The 17,634-nt window shown below is 38.6% G+C and overlaps 1 protein-coding gene across 1 annotated transcript in view; it reads left to right on the top strand.

Annotated features, from left to right (window-relative positions):
* The window catches only part of UBASH3B (ubiquitin associated and SH3 domain containing B), a 777,613-nt gene that overhangs the window by 638,860 nt on the left and 121,119 nt on the right, over positions 1 to 17,634 (top strand). Inside the window, exon 5 of the mRNA XM_044081039.1 lies at positions 7,886 to 8,055. Coding sequence (XP_043936974.1) covers positions 7,886 to 8,055 — 170 coding nt within the window. The remainder of the gene's footprint in view (positions 1 to 7,885; positions 8,056 to 17,634) is intronic.

Raw genomic sequence — 17,634 nt, 5'->3', positions numbered from 1 at the left:
TTCACTTTGTAGGCATTCCATAACTTCAATTTCTATTTGATTAATTTCATACTAATCCTTTGTTCTGTGCTAACCCTTTGTGTTATTTTTTATTGTGAAATTTTCCATATCTGGGTGCCATTGCCTGTACTTCTCTTCAAATATCTTTGGAGCTGCTTTTTTGTATTGATTAGTTAATCTTTCTCCTTTGCATAAATATTAAAACATATCCAATCTCATGTTTCTTTTTTTTAACTTTCAAAAAACTCTGGGTTTTGTTCTTTATATTTTCACACTTCCTCTTTTTCTAGGTGGCCCAAAGTTTCTTTGTCTATATTTTTCATGGATCTGTTGCATTAATAATGCAAATTTGCATTTGAAGATTATAACAGTTTTTCTTGTGCAGGTATTTTTTCCTCTATTTTCTGTCTTAATCTTTCTGAATATCTTCTATGTGGAAATTCTGGGCGTCTTGCATAATAGTAACAATACATAATTTCTTCCTATCCTCAATAGTCCACACTATCACCTTTATGGTTCTGTTTTGGCCTGTCAGTTTTTGTGTTTTTTTTTTATGGACTACTACTACTTTTTATAATGGGGGGCTTTCCTTTCCATGAGCCTGCACTATAGGAATGTCTGTGTCTTGAGGATTTTACTCTGCTATTTTTTTTCCGGTCTTGGCACCAGTGTGCATACCAAGATTGGGCACTTTTTTTATCCTGGGCCTAGTGAACCCAACTTTTTTATGTTTTTAACCCACCTCTGTCCATGATAAGCTATATAAGATAAAATCTATATATCAGTGTTGTCTTTGTGAGAAATAAAAAACAGGGTCTACAACACGAATGTACTCATCAAGATTTGAGGATGAATTCAGTTTCAGAAATACTGCTCTCCTTTTCTTGCTGATTTGTCATCTCTGTATAACGTGCCTAGTTCTTGATGATTTTTTTAACCATGTGTTACATGGAGGTTGAATTTCAGCTTGTCATCTATGATGACACATCATAATTCTCTGTGGTTTACTTGTTCCTTTATGGTGTTGATGGCAGAGATAACCATGAGTAGTATTGCTTTGGTAGAGATGTTGTAGGATAAAAAGCAGTAATTTAGTTTCTTTTAGAGTCAAGAAGCACTTGTGAATTATTTAGCCAGATTTCAGTTGATAAGGATTGTTGCATAACGTCTTAGAGTTTAGAGAGAGAGAGAGAGAGAGAAATGTCAGAGCAGAATAAGGTTGAGTTATCAGCTTATCAAACTATGCTATTTGTTTTGTAGCAGTATAGAGATCATTGATAAATATGTTGAAAAGTATGGGGCCTAGTATAGATCCTTGTGGGACCTCAGTACTTGCTGGCAAGAAGGTGGCGAAATCATTTTTCATTTCACTGCTTATGCCCTGTTTGAGAGGTAGCTATTGAACATCTGCATTGAAGAGTTGGTAAGCCCTATGGGTGAGAGGTTGCGTAAGAGTTTATGGTGGTCAGCAGTATCAAAAGCTTTTGATAAGTTTATAAATATGGTGGGGCTGACTGTATTAATAAAATTCAGCAAATCTGTAATGGTGCCGTGATGAAGACGGAAGCCATGTTGGGTTCAATATAGATGCTTGTTATCCATTAGACAGTTGGTAAGTTGCTTATGAATACATTTTCCAATATTTTGATAGCATAAATAAAATGGCATTGCCCCATAGTTTGAAAGATTAGTATAGATTCTACTCTTATGCAGTGGAATAATGCATGATTTTCCCATAGCGAGGGGGTCTTTATTTTCAGCTATGGTTCGATTTATCAGAATTGTAACTAAGTATGTAATAGCCCTAGTTGACATTTTAAGATAGTCACCAGGTAGATTGCCAGTGGCAATTGTAGTAGGCTTTCAAATTTTTTTAGCTATTTTTTGATGGTATCTTTGGGAACTAGTCAGAAGGAGAAATGTTGAAGTGATTTGCTTGAGTAGGGAATCTCCAGAGTTTGATTAGTTGCCTGGTTAGTTAATGACAGCCATGTCTGTAAAAAGTGTTCATTGAATTTGTTGGCTATTGTATCATTTTGTTTCTTTGTGTTTGGTGTTGGCTGTGTAGCTTGTGATTTAATAGTTTAATAATTGAGGCCCAGAACAGTTCTGGATTACTGTTGTGTATATTTTGATTGTTTGAGTAGTAGCTATTCTTATCTTTGGTGATAAGTTGTTTTATTAGGTTTTTTAGTTGTCTTTATGCTAGTAAAGTAAGAGCTGTTTCCTTTATTTATTTATTTACATTTGTTTACTGGGAATGTCTGACTTGGCCAGAAGCCCGTTTTCAGCGGCGGCATGGGAAGAAAAGCTCCACAGAAATATAAACAAAATACAATAATTAGCTAGTACAATAGTATACATATAGTAAGATGCAGAAGGCACATCATCCAAATAGTTTATACAAAGAAGTATTCAATACTGTTTTCTAGTAAATACAAGTTCAAAAAAAGAAAACCACACAAGCATTTCAGTAAAGATAACTGAGAATAATAACATTAATACTGTGTACATATTAAATAATAGTTACGAACAAATGAGATTTCCTTTACAACTTTTTTTTGAGCAGTAGTAACACCGAGGAGAGGAAGAAAATGAGGAAAGGAGTGGACACAGAGATTTTTTATATTTATATATATATATATATATATATATATATATATATATATATATATTTATATACATTGTGAGTCAGGTTTGGCACAGGAGCAGTGCAAGTGTTTTTCCAGACCTTGCATGTTTTGTCTCTTTGTTTCATGATTTGTTGAGTAGGATGGCTATGGGGCAGGGTTAGCTTTGACTCTTTTTGTGTGTATATGGACTTTCATATTGTATGGTTTGTCAGTATATATTAACAGCAAACAATATTATGGTTTTATAAGCAATTTTTTGAGGAATCCCAGCAGACAGTATATTCCAGTGTTTAAGCATTGTTACCTGGAGGTATGTATATCCCCATGATTGTGATTGTCTTGTCATTGTGTTTAGTTTCAGCAAGATTAGTAGGATTTCCGAGTTAGAGAAAGTTATCATGGTGTGGACAATATCTAGTGTCTTTTTTTGCAGAAAATAGCAACACTGCCAGATTTTTTTGTTGGTTATGTCTAATCTGAAATGTGTCTTCATTTTTTTGTTTCTTGGCAGATCCATGTTTCTGTATCAATAAGGATATCTGGAGTGTGTTGTGTGCTATCCATGACTATTCTTCAGGGTGTTTGTTATAAATACTTCCTAAGTGGGTATGGTTTATATGAAGGTCAGGATGAAACTGGGAGAGGTATTAGTGATAAAGGATCTGATGGGAATACGCTGTCTGATGCCTGCATGTGCTGAGTTGGTTGATATCACCATTAAGTTTTATGGTTATGGACATAACGTGATACAGTTAGAGGCATTTTTACTTAATTTCATGTCTAATACTCAGTATGTGAGTAAACAGCTGGTGCTTTGGATAATTATACTTGAACAGTAGGTTATACGAGTCATGATAATGATAGAGTGTGATTTGGAGCTGAAGTTCAGAAGTATTTTGCTTGCTGTACACAATATAAAATACTTGTTGGACTTGAGGGTTATGGATGTTGTAGGACGTTGAGTGAGATATTAGTATGAATAAATGTAGGAGCAACATCGTTTTGAAATGTTCAAAATAGTGGGGGTTGAAAGGCTAGACGATGGGGATGTAGTTAAGATAGGAAAATGGAAAGATTTATTTGGGAAAAGTAGAAGCTGAAATGTAGAATAATAGACTTAAAGGTACTGCTGGGAAGGGGTCTGAGTAGGATTGGTAATAGTGCAAAGCATCACGGGAGGGAGAAGGATGTTATAAATAATGATAAACGTTAAATGAAATTTGGGAATTAAGGGATTTGAAACAGTATGATAGTAGTAAATTCATTTGGGGGGGTTTAGGGAATGGATGTCACTGGTGAAAATTGTATGTGGGAAGTTTAATGGTGTGGTGTGGTGGGTGGGTAGGAATTAGGGATAGGGTGGTGGAGCCAAATGAGACTCCAACTGACGTAGACATCCTTCAAAAGGGTCTCACGGATACAGATACATGGTGCCAAAATCATGGCCTCAAGCTAAATGCCAAAAAGTACATTGTCATCCCTTTTGGGAAAAAAACAAGCACCTGTGAATTACAACATAGGTGGCAGCCCACTTAACACAGTGTGAGATAAGAGACCTAGGGACTCAGGTGGATAGTAGGAAAATCCAATCCACCAGAGCTGCACGCTCAAGGGACATAAACCTGACATCAACAATAAACAGGACTTGTTGGAGGGACAGTTTCATGTCCCAGAGACTCCCCTTGCTCTGGAATAAGGTCCCCATATATGTGAGTCAGAGCTCCTCATTAGCGCTCTTCAAGAGGAATCTTAATGAGTGGATGGGAAACAGGAAATTCACCCACAGAATCACCTCTGTGACCCTGCTTGACAGAGGCACAGGTAACTAAACCACATGGGAGGGAGGCGAAAGCAGAAACATTTTGGCTAGGCTTAATTATGCCCTAGGGCCAATAGCCCAGTACCAACCTATGAACCTATGTGTACCTTATGATAGAACTCCTGCTATTTAAGAGAGAGGGCCCAATGTAATGTTCACAGGCTGTGCTCTGTGAAGGAACATGGTGATCAAGTGGATGTGGAGACTTAAGTTCTGGTTGATAATGACTGTGTGTGTTTTATATATCTATACAGATAGATACATAAAAAACACAACATCCAAAACAGCACTTTCTGGAAACACTATTGGTGAGTAGATTCTGTAAAAAAATAAATCCACCACGGAAAATGCAGAAAAATGGTTCTTGACTTAAGACCTTTGCTGCTATACCCTAGAGCTGTGAGCTGTTAGCTGTTGTGTGCTGTTTACTTCATTGCACCGAATTGAAGCAAAGAACTTACAGAAGCATTTTTCTGCATATTTCATGGTGGATTTATTTTTTGCAGCATCTACTTAGCCATTCTGGTTCCACAGAGAGTTGCTTGGAGTGCTATTCTGGATTTTGTGTTTTTTTTTATATATGTCACTTAACTTGCGAGAAGCTTTTCTAACATAAAAGCAATGACAAGAATAGCAGATGGCAGCATACACAACTAATGAGCTGTTGCAGTTAAAGCCCTTTTTAAAACAAATTTTGACATTACAGTGTTTAAAAGTGTAAGAATCACCCAAAAATATTTATTCACAGCAAACACATTTTCCACAAGCTGACATCCAGTAAATATTAGAAACTTCTGTTGGTCTCAATAAAAGAAAAGGCTGAGCACTATTCTCAAAGAACGATTTAAGGGTCCTAGTTCATTTAAAAGTGAAGCTAGGAGTAGACCCAACTAATTATTTTTAGGTGCAGTCACTCTGAATAATTCTCCAGTTGTTATTCACTATTTATCTGATAGGACTTGTATCTCTGTTAACAGGAAGAGAACAACTAAGTGAACGGTTCAAGTCAGTTGCTTGTCTGGGAGAAGTTGTCAGCTTGTGAAAAATGTGTTTGCTGTGAATAAATTTTTTGGGTTTTTCTTATACTTTTAAACACTGTAATGTCAACGTTTGTTTTAAAAAGGGTTTACAGCAACAGGTCATTAGTTGTGTATGCTGCCATCTGCTCCTCTTGTCATTGCCTTTATGCTGGAAAAACTGCTCGCAAGTTAAGTGACAGAATTAAAGGACATAATGTAGCAGTTAGAACTGGTGATTTAGCTAATGCACTCGGAAAGTATAGCTCCACTTGCCTTGATTTTTCCAAGTTTCTGTTTTTGGTACTTGACCAAGAAGCTGATTTTTTTGGTGATTCAGATAATTTACTACAAGTGTTAGAACTGAAGTGGCAATTACGCCTTAATCCTGAGTTTCATCCTGGCTTGAATGAATCTTTGAATCTTAAGTGTGCACTAAGGTGGTCTCAATAGTTGTGCTTCTTTACTTTTTTTACTGTACTAAGTCATCCACGCCCACTTTTACTGTCTTTTAAATTACTATTGTTATTTCTTACATGAGATCTCATTGGAGGTTTGTACTTTATTGATAGTTATGATGTTTTGGCAAATTTTAAACACTGTGTTTAGCAAGAATTATTTATTCTGATGAAGTTCCAGCACATTAAAGGAGTGAAAGCTTAAAAGTCACCTTGAGGGTTGTTTTCATTTGAATTCTATACTTCATTCAGCCTGTTGTAGAAGTTTATATATATATATATATATATATATATATATATATATATATATATATGGATCTACTTTGATCCATCAAAAAAACACTTAGTTGAAAAACTTACTTACCCATTCCCAGTTCAGCAAAACTTTACTTTAACAAAAGCATGGACTGCCAACATCCTTTCCCTGAGAAAGGAGGCACTTGGCCACCATGGTGAACTTTGCCCTTTCTACAATTAAGTGCGATCTTGGAATGGGAATATTTATGTTTGGGGTGTGTGGGGGGCAAAACTCCCCACTTTGGTGGGTTTAGTTTTTGATCCATGTGGGTTTTTTTTTTTTGTGGTGGCCAAGTGGTTCCTTTCTCAGAGAAAGGATGCCGGCAGTTCATGCTTTCATTAATATGAAGTTTTGCTGAACTGGGAAAGGGTAAGTGAGTTTCGACTAAGAGGTTTTTCGATGAATCAAAGTAGAGCCGTATATATATATATATATATATATATATATATATATATATATATATATAAAATGTGTGTGTGTGCGTATTTAATAATAATAGGGTCAGCATGCATTAGTAATTTAGTGAATCCTAACCTTAACCTTGCACCTTACCTTAAAAAAAAAAAAAAAAAACTTTCCTTAACACTACCACTATACAAGACAGGCTCAGACACACACAAACATGCCAGTACAGTTGCAAACAACTAAAGCTATCTCCTTCCCTAACCCTCAAACACTTACTCTAACACAATCTTCCAGACCTAACACCAACCCATTTACCTTTGTTTACAAAAATGAACTGTCAAGAAAGTGAATTGTCAGTAAAATGAGCTACTGACAGTCCAATACAGCATTTAAAGTGTGGAAATTATAATCTATCCTTTCATTCTGAACTTACTTGAAAACTGGTGTCAGGTCTTAACTCAGCCACGGTCTGTCTGCTACATTTAAACAGCTAAAATGAAAGTGAATTTAATTACTTATTACATTGTCAGTTTGTATATAATGTGACTTGTCAAAATATCAGTTTTTTGAAAAGTGGGTCAGACTGCTGTACTTTTTATGTCAGGTTCCCATGTATGCATTACTGCAAATCTTGTTTGAAAGGCTGTTTTGATGCAGTTATGTATTACGTGTGGCTTCAGCACTTAGTGTGTTTTTATATATTTTTTATTCTGTTTTCCATTTTCTGTGAAGTCTTTATGAAGTGGGCTTAATAGACTGAATAGTATGGTTAACAGAGATGTGGGTTTTACACAAAACAAATATTAGTTTGTACACGATTTTTAGGTATATGTGTATATTGCTCATGTCTTATACAGTAGCTCCCTGGGTGTATGGTAACATCTGCTTAATACATACTTTACCGTACTGTGGCTTACATATACAATGCTTTGTTTTATATCGCACTGTGTTTGTCTATTGCATACATTTATATTCCTCTGTAAAGCCAGGTTTGGAAATATATTAGAATAGTAGTAATTACACGTGCCCAGCAACTTTAATAATGAAATTTGTATTTGAAATTCTTGGTGAACAGTTATAAAACTGACTTAATGCTTGAAACATAAAAAGTATGCATATGCTGAATGAGTTTTATCTGTTTCCTACACTCTGATTTACTATCCCACTGATTATCTTTCATCTAATAAATATCTCCTAAGTATGGTCATACTAAAAATCTACAGTGTAAACATTTTTTTTCTTTTTTATTTCCCCAGATGCACGGGTGGAGCCTCATAAGAAACAGCTTCATGTGACACTGGCTTATCACTTCCAGCCCAATAGTCTTCCAGTGCTAGAAAAATTAGCAGAAAGCATTGACATCAAATTGGGTTGTGATTGGGTAGCAACCATATTTTCTAGGGACATACGATTTGCCAACCATGAGGTATAAAATGCTTTTATTTGAATTGATGAAAACATGCAATCTCATTAAAAGTTTTTAGCAGTCTGAAGTCATACTTACAAGTTCTTTTGATTAAAATGTCCTTGATGTCTTCTTTTTTTTATTTATCAGATGTTTCAGCCCTCAGCCATTTAAAATCTGCTTTTCTCCTGCCACAGGTAAAGCCACACAGAGTTGTTATTCAAGTGAAATATAACAGATTGTGCACAGTAAAAGAACACCTGAAGATGAAATGATGTAGAAGTAATGGGTTACAGTAGTGTTTATTTTTCAGTAAATGTGCTTTAGGAGAGAAGAGGGTTAGAATACTATTCCTACCATGAGTAGTTGAACAAATTAAGAAGATCTTGTTATTGCTGAGATTATCACAATGGTGTTTGTGATATGATAGATGTGAGAAATGGGTTCAGCAATGAAAGCAGCTGATTCATACATGTACGTTTAATTTGAACTTCCATTTTTGAGCATGTCCAGTTGCATAACATTGACCAATATTTGTGTAAGCTGTAATATATATTCATTCTTGAATCTGACAAAAACATAAATGATAAAACTGGGGAGGGAAAGTAACCAACAAATCTAAAACTTTTTGTAGGGCATAAATATATAAATTTGGACTGAGAAGTAAAAGTCAGATGCCCTGAATCAGAATAATTTAGGGAACTGGATTCAAGCTCTTCACCAATAACTGCTGTATCACCCGACTATAATGATGACTTATTACCTTCATACTCAGTTGTTCTTAATTAAACTTTGATGAAGGGTTCATATGTGAGCGCACTTACTGGCCCAAATCAGTTTTAAATAGGGAGTTTTGTGTTATAGCAGGCAAAAGAAGCAGTAGTCACAGACAGCTGTATTGCCAAATATAATGGTTTGCCAGTGGTGAAACTGAAGGGATAGACATTTACACTTTTCAAAAGACAGCTTCCAGGAAATAAGAGCATAATGGACTTGTTTATTCATGGTGACAAAAAGCTGCCATGTGTTTTATAGTTTGACTCACACCTTTTTATTAATTTGCTTCCCCAGCAGGCTGACTTATATATTGGTGAAACATGACACACTCATGTGAAAGAAAGTTGAAATTTTCAGTAGAACCTGGTTACTGCCACCTGTCCAGTCCTCAAAGAAAAGAATGTCTCATACTACCTTGTCAGCTTTCTTGTTTCACGTTTATGTAGTTGTAAATGCAGTGGCCTAAGCAGTGAATGCTAGCAACATGATATTAAAAAGAATCGGACTTTAACCCAGTGACAACTGCCCTTTGTATTCTTCTTTTGGGCAGCTGTGATTGCCTCCCTACTACCGTACCCAATTTTAATAAACCATCATTTAACATATCTAAGCAGATTTCTCATTTCTTCTTAGATTTTCATGTATAACAATGTTGTTAATGCAGACAGTAAATGCTATACTTTTGGCAGTATCTGAGGATGGAGTTGGGGGGATTCCATGAACATCAAATGTGTACATGCAATTTACATAAAAATGCAGTTGCTTAGAATTTCAGAAGTACTTTTTCTTATGGGGTGCTACACCCATATCTGTATGCAGGGGTCAGTGCCTCCTGCACTTTTAATTTTACTAACCTTAAGGACACTACATCTCAGGTGAAAAGGGAAATTCCCCTTTGCTGTGACCATCTTTGAAAGGGGTGCATATTGACCAGTCTGTAAGTATAATGGTAGATTTTAACCACTTGACATTCTTAAGTTAAAATCACCCAGTATTAGGGTGTTTGGTTCTATTTTAATATTTTCCAGTATGTTTAGAAAGGTGTAGTGAGAATGTTGGGGGATCTGTAGCAAGCTACAATTTGGATTGCAGTCTTACCTAGTGTTAGTTGCACCTGGAGAATTTAAGATGCATTGTGTTGGGCAACTAGCCTCGTGGTGTGAATAACCTTGGTGAATATTGACACTCCTCCACCTTTAGTGTTTCAGTCCTGGTTTGTTGGCCGAAAAGTGTGGTAAGAGTTGTAGCCTGGTATTGCAGGGGTGCTCTCTGGAGCCTTGAACCAGGTCTCAGTTACTGCACAGATATCAATGTTCTCCATTTTTAGGAGTGCCTCGAGAGAGTACATTTTGAGGTTTAGACTTCTAGCATTGAGTAGCATTACCTTCAAATTTTGCATGCTTGTACCTGTTACAGTGGTGGTTTTGTCCTTTGAACTTTGCCTAAAAAAGGCACTATAGGGGTGGCAAGAGCCGTAGCCGGTAACCTGAATCCCAGGGGCGACAGGTGCAGACAACCTCTGGCAAAGCATCGTGGTCTGTTGATCATGTCATCCCAGGCAGACAGATACTGGATCCCCTTTGAATGACACCAGAAGCTTAGCCAATTGTTGAAGTCGATCATTTTGTCCTTATATTGTGGTATCATTCTGGGTGAAGGCAGGATGCTACTTAGGGTTAGAGTCATACCTGCCTGGGCCATATGATCCAAGAGCTCTTCCATGTCTCTTTTCATGTAGTCCAGGGAGGTACGTCTCAAGTCATTCACTCCAACATGGATGAATGACAGAGTTATATTTGTACTTGTGGAGTGACTTGAGTGCATGCGTTATGTGGTGGATCCTGGCACCCGACAGGCAGCTGACTGTAATTTTCTCCTTGTTCAACCTGGTGAGTGGGACATCAGTGTGCTGGACTAGAGAGTCATCTATGTCTAAAGTGTTAGGTACGTTATCTTGCCTTAGGGACTGTTGCTGGGTGGCACACTGGTGTTGTGAACTGTGTGACACTTTGGTTGTGAGTGGTGTTTGTTTGCGTTTCAGCTTCAGAGGTCCTTGTTGCTGGGGCAAGTTACAGTTAATGACCTCTGCATATGTGGATTTAGTGTTGCTATATGTGGGTGTTGGTGGTGTGGGTTTAGAAGGGCTATGTGTTGCTTGAGGTGTAGTGTGGGTGTTAACCTTCTCCTCTTGACTTTTAGCACAATCTTGGGTGGAGAGAGACCTTTGCTTCCATTTTGGATATGTAAGTGCATCTCTCACAGGTTGTAGTGTTGGGTGGTAGGAGGAGAGGGTTGTCTGTGTACATGAGGCAGTTGCTGCATTGCCCCAGTATGCCCAGATTCACCAGGTTGACAGGAGAAATCACTGGAAGCTGACCCTTGGACATGCCTGGTTTGGTGCTTTTTTTTTTTTTTTTTTGTAAAGTACAGGAGCTGTTTTCCCTTACCATAACAAGGTACTTTGCAATTATAGGCTGTTTAGTGCCTACTATTAATTTCTCCTTATTAACAAGGAGAGTTGAGTGCTTGTATCAGTTTAAGGCTTCTTAGTGCTTTCCAGTAGGTATTAGAGCAAGTGCTAGTCACAGGGATGCTTAAAGGTAAGATGAAAAAAAAGTGCACACTGCAGTGTGCACTAGAGAAATTAGATGTGAAAGTAGGTAACTTAAGTTTTACCTGTTTAAAAAGTTAAAGTTTAGTGGAGAGTTACTATTGTTAAAACAGCAAGATGGACTGAAAGGAGTGGTCACTTTTGTATTTTGGTACTGTGGAATACAGTAGGATGGCCAATAAATTTAAATAGTTGAAGGGGAGGGGATTTCAAAAATGATGATTTTGTGATTACTCACACAAGCCAGTGAAAGTAGAGAGGAAATGAGATATATGGTCAGATTAACATAAGAGGCAGGCAACTAGAAAGACAGTGGTATTTAACAAGACAACTGTAACTGAGTGGGAAAAAATTTCTGCCTGACTCAGAAGAGACAGAGCTGTGGTCTCCTTTTGAAGTTTTAATATGCTGTTAAAGCAGAATGCAAGTAAAACACAGGGTAAAGAAAATAAACCACAGTATTCAAAATATAAAAAGGCAAAGTAAAAATAAAAGCAAACTGACCTTTCCTTCACAGCAAAGTGTAGCAGAGTCTGGATGAGCCTTTCTGGGAAAGCTCTGAAATGTTTTATTTTACCCCTGAAATAGAAGGTTTAGTTCCTAGCTCCACCCCCTCAGTTCACAAATGATTAACCTTAAGTGACCTCTTCTATCTTATGAATGAGTCCTTAATTGATCAGTTCTAATTTCTGCCTGACTCAGTTCTAATTTCTGCCTGACTCAGAAGAGACAGAGCTTTGGTCTCTTTTGAAGTTTTAATCTGCTGTTAAAGCAGAATGCAAGTAAAACACAGGGTAAAGAAAATAAACCACAGTATTCAAAATATAAAAAGGCAAAATAAAAATAAAAGCAAACTAACCTTTCCTTCACAGCAAAGTGTAGCAGAGTCTGGATGAGCCTTTCTGGGAAAGCTCTGAAATGTTTTATTTTACCCCTGAAATAGAAGGTTTAGTTCCTAGCTCCACCCCCTCAGTTCACAAATGATTAACCTTAAGTGACCTCTTCTATCTTATGAATGAGTCCTTAATTGATCAGTTCTAATTTCTGCCTGACTCAGTTCTAATTTCTGCCTGACTCAGAAGAGACAGAGCTTTGGTCTCTTTTGAAGTTTTAATCTGCTGTTAAAGCAGAATGCAAGTAAAACACAGGGTAAAGAAAATAAACCACAGTATTCAAAATATAAAAAGGCAAAGTAATACAAAATACAGCTGTTAGTTTTCAGAATTTCCACAGCAATTATATATTGTCATTCAGAAAATAAGGTTGTAAAAATACTGTGCTCAGAGGATTGTTGTGTTATAAAACCAGTCTGACACGGTTGCCGCTAATAAATTTCATCTGCAGGAAGGACAACAAGTCAAGCTAGAGCAGATCTCCCACACGTACAACAGAAGCATTCTATCCAGTTGGGGCACTTTCCCTGTGAGCTGTACAGGAAGGTGTTCAGTGTGACATAGGAAGGATGATGGCTGAGGCGCAACTAGATGACATGAAATTGCCCACCACACCACACACCCCCACATAGTCCACACACCTGTTTCTCACAGCTACTAAGGCCTAAACATAAACTCAACATATTAGTCATAGGAGGCTACATTGTGAGACACACAGATGTGTCCCTCACCAGGCTGGAGAAGGAGAAAGTCACAGTTAGCTGTTTGTCGGGTGCCAGAATCTGCCATATCACCAGTGCACTCAAGTCTTTCAAGAGGTACTGTTATGACTCTGTCATAGTCCATGTTGGAGTGAATGACTTGAGATGTACATCCCTAGACTATATAAAGAGACATGATCGAGCTCGCTGAACATGTGCCCCAGGCAGGTATGTTCCTAGCCTTAAGCAGCATTCTACCATCACCCAGAATGATGCCTCAATACAAACAAAAAATTATCGTCTTTAACAATTGGCTTAATTTCTGGTGTCATTCCAAGGGGATCCAGTACCTGACAGCCTGGGATGACATGATCGACAAACCATGATGCTTTGCCAAGATGGCCTGCATTTGTCTCCCTTGGGCTTCAGGCTCCTGGCAAAGGCTCTTGCCTCCCCCATAGTGCCTTTTTTAGGCAATGCCATGAGGTCAAAACTACCAACATGAAAATGTCATCAAAATGTAAATTAAAGGTTTTGCTGCCAAACGCTAGTAGTCTAAACATTAAACTGCACTCATTGCAGGCATTCTTAACCCTGGAAGAAGCTGACATTCGTACAATCACAGAAACCTGGTTCAAATCTGCAAAGAGCACCCCAGCTATACCAGGTTACTCATCCTATAATTTATTCAGGCCTCAAACCATGGGCAGCAAAACAAAAGGAGGTGGAGCTGCAATGTATGTAAAAGACATACACACCTCTAGGCTGTTCAAATAGTATGATGCATGGAAACACTCCAGGTGCAGTTAACAATTGACAAGACCCCTATTCAAATCATAACTAGCTACATAGCTAAAGGCATCCAACTTTGACTCAAGATGCCCACTCCACCTATCTGGACCTCTTCGAATCTATTAAGATTCAGGGTCTATTTTAGAACATCGAGGTTTAAAACTTTCAAATGTTCTAGTATCGAACCCTATGGAGCGAAAGCTTAAAATATCAAAGCAACAGAAACCTGAAATCTTTCCTAGGGAAAGATTTTGGTTGTCTTTTTCTGTTGCTTCGGTATTTTCAGTGCTGTGGTAAATGTACGGGTCGGGTTTAGGTAAGTGTGCGATTGTGTGGATGTGAGGGTTAGGGTGGGTTAGGTGAGTTAGGGGTAGGGCGCGAGTTAGGTGAGTTAGGATTAGGGAGCGGGTGAGGTGTGTGCGATAGTGACGGACCTTAGGGTTAGGGTTTGGGTTAAGGTAAGTGGATAGTTAGTAGTGTGTGTATAGTTTAGTGTAGGATTAGTTGTAAGCTTTTGGTGTGTGTGTGTGTGTGTGTGTGTGTGTGTGTGTGTGTGTGTGTGTGTGTGTGTGTGTGTGTGTGTGAATTGCTGCTTGTTTGGTGTGCTTGTGTTGCATGTATGTGTTTTGGAACAGCGATTTTTTTCCCCTGGAAAAAAAATCGCTGTTCTGACAGTTCGAGATTGTAAGCTTTTTCTTACATAGGGTCGATTAATCACCGTTCGCTTCTTTAAGCAGTCGGTGATCTAATATAGACCCAAGATTCAACCCTTTACCCTGATCCTGGGTGTCTTTAGCTATCCAACCATAGACTCGAAGAAGTACTCATACCAAAATACAAATTCCCAGAGATTCCTTGATTTCGTCAATGCAAATGCTTTAGACTAGTTTGTTGACACCCCCACAAGAGGTGAAAATACCTTGGACTTGGTATTAACCAACATAAATAACCACTGCAGCGTCCTTACAATGTCATCATCCCCCCACCCCCAATCTAGGGTCAAACAGAAAACTTCTCCAAAGCTGATTACAACCTCCTGAGAAAAGTATAAACAGCTTCACAGCCCCCTTCCCCTCCATAGGAACTGGCACATATGTTCATACCTACACCAAAGAACTATACGAGCATTTATATAGTTGCATGAAATCAGGAATACTAGACAGGATGAAATCCTCCGCCTCAAGAAAGAGTAAACCTGTCTGGTGGACATCTACAAAAAATAAACTCTATAATAAAAGGAAAAAGTTGCTGTCCAGGACCAAGAAGGAGCAGGTGCCTAATTGGAAGCAATCTCTCCTTAGCCTGAACAATCAAATAAGAGCAAACTTCAAGTCCAAACTGGCCACATCTACTAAAGACAATCAAAAGGCCTTCTTCACAAAGTTCCGCAATCTCAGGTGAAGCTCCCAGATCTGTTCAGAACATGTGGTCAAGGACACCACATACACAAATGCTGTAGATATAGCTAACCTGCTGGAAGACAGGTTCAGTGAAAACTTCACTCCTCTGTCCCACCCATCAATAAAACAGGACATCCCCAGTACCTGCCCCCCTCCTCTTATCTCTAGGGAGAAAGTCATCACTGCTCTCTCTAAGGCAAAAAATACATCCTCCATGGGACCCAATAACATCCCAGGTGGCATCCTACATGAACTCAGGCAGGAACTTACAGCACCATTAGGCATCCTATTCAACCAAAGCCTGAGTACCGGCTTCATCCCAGCCAAGTGGAGGACAGCTACCTTCATCCCTTTGCACAAAAGTGGAGTGTCCACAGATCCAGGAAATTATAGACCCATCAGCCTAACTAACCTGATCTACAAGGCCATGGAGCAGATTATCAAGAACCTCATTAACAAAGGACATTGGCAACCTCCAGACACTTGATCCCACACAGTTTAGTTTTGCAAGGGGAGGTCATGCCTGTTAAATTTGGTAGACTTCTTTGAGACAGTCACCAAGGCCATTAATGAGGGGAAGATGGTGCACACCGCCTACCTTGATCTGGCCATGACCTTTGATACTATTCTCCACTCAGGTATAATAGATAAACTCTATCAGCTAGGCATCAGTTCATATGTTACCAGATGGGTAGCATACTCGCTCACTGATAGAACCCACCTAGTCAATATAGGGAAAGTCACCTCAAGTAGTAGACCCATAATAAGCAGTGTATCCCAGGGATTGGTGTTGGGGCCTCTTTTGTTTGGGATATACTTCTTGGAGGTGCAGCCAAATCTAGTGGGCTATCACTGACCAAGTTTGCAGATGACTGCAAGCTGGTTGTTGTCATCAGTTCCCCTAGTGATGTGGACATGCTGCAAGAAGGTCTCACCCAAACAAATGACTGGTGCCAGAAACATGGCCTCAAACTGAATGCCAAAAAATGCATCATCATCCCTTTTGGGGAGAGTGATGTTCCCACAAATTATCACATTGAAAATAAAGTCCTAAACATGCAATCAGTAGTGAGGGACTTGGGCACTCGGGTAGACTTTTGACCACCATATTGCCTCCATTGTATGCATGCTTTCTACATGGCCCATCTCATTAGTAAGGGTATCTCATCCAGGGACAAGGTGATCATAACATCCCTGTATTCTTCCCTTAAAAGACCAATTATTGAGTACAATGCCCCTTTTGGCATGCACCTCACAAAGCACATGCGGCAGCTGGAGAGACCACAGAGGTTCCTCACCCAGAAAATCCAGGGCCTCAAACATCTACCCTACAGAAATAGACTAAAAGCTCTGCCCCTCTACTCAGTCTCCTACAGACTCCTCAGAGGTGACCTCTGTCTGGCATACAAAGCAATCACAGACCCTGCCCTGATGGGACTGCTGCATATCTGCAAGTCAAGCTCTGCTCGAGTAACCCTCACATGTGACCTCAACCTTGTCTATGATATCAGTAGGACTTGGCAGGACAGATTTGTGTCCCAGAGACTCTCCCTTTTGTGGAATAGACTCCCTCTCCATGTAAAGCAGAGTACCTCATTAACCCTTTTTAAGCGCAACCTGTATAACTGGATGGGAAACAGAAAATACACCCCTGGGATTCCACCTATGTCCCTGCTGGACAGTGGCATAGGGTGCTGACTTGTTGGAACATGGGCTAAAATCTTGGCTATGCTTGTAAGGGCCTCAGGGCCAATAGCCTAGTAACTTGCTATGAGCCTGTGAATATTCAAAGTTGCAGTCCTTATAACCCCCTCAGTCTGTAATTTAAACATTCCCATGCACCCCTGATTCTAAGAACAAATGCATCTCCTTGTATCTGTCTCATCTATTCAGTTCACCAGATCAGACTAATATGCACATCACCAGCCAGAAACATGTAAACAAAATAAACTATTTTCTTATATTCTAAGTCTTGATTGACATTAGTTTCACTTATTAAAGGGTTTAAAAATATGTAAGTCTTGATTATAGTACATGTTCAGATTTCTGTTTTAGGTGTCAAATACTAAATGTTATAACAAAACAAAATTACATAGCTCATTTTAATCAAATATGCTTTTGTTTATTTGCATTTGGAAACTAGAATCATTTTGCTGGACTAGGTGGAAAAAGATGTTAGTAAAACAAAAGCAGTCAGTAAACAGTGTCAGAAATTATTGAAAAGGAAATTATGATACCATGGGTTTCCCTCGAGTAGTGGTTATCACATTTGCCTCACATGTGAAAGGTCCCCTGTTCAAAACTGGGCAGAAACATTGTTTTGTAGTTGTGGCTGAGAGATTATGGTGATTGACTTGAAATAGATTGGGGTTTCCCTGTTCAAATCCTGACAATTTTTTTTAAATGTATTTAACATTTGTTAACCA

Source organism: Protopterus annectens, chromosome 8.part0, assembly GCF_019279795.1.
Source record: "Protopterus annectens isolate FY-2018-M chromosome 8.part0, PAN1.0, whole genome shotgun sequence".
Classification (NCBI taxonomy): Eukaryota; Metazoa; Chordata; order Ceratodontiformes; family Protopteridae; genus Protopterus; species Protopterus annectens.
The sequence above is the reverse complement of the archived record's forward strand: the minus strand, read 5'-3'. Positions and strand labels throughout refer to the sequence as shown.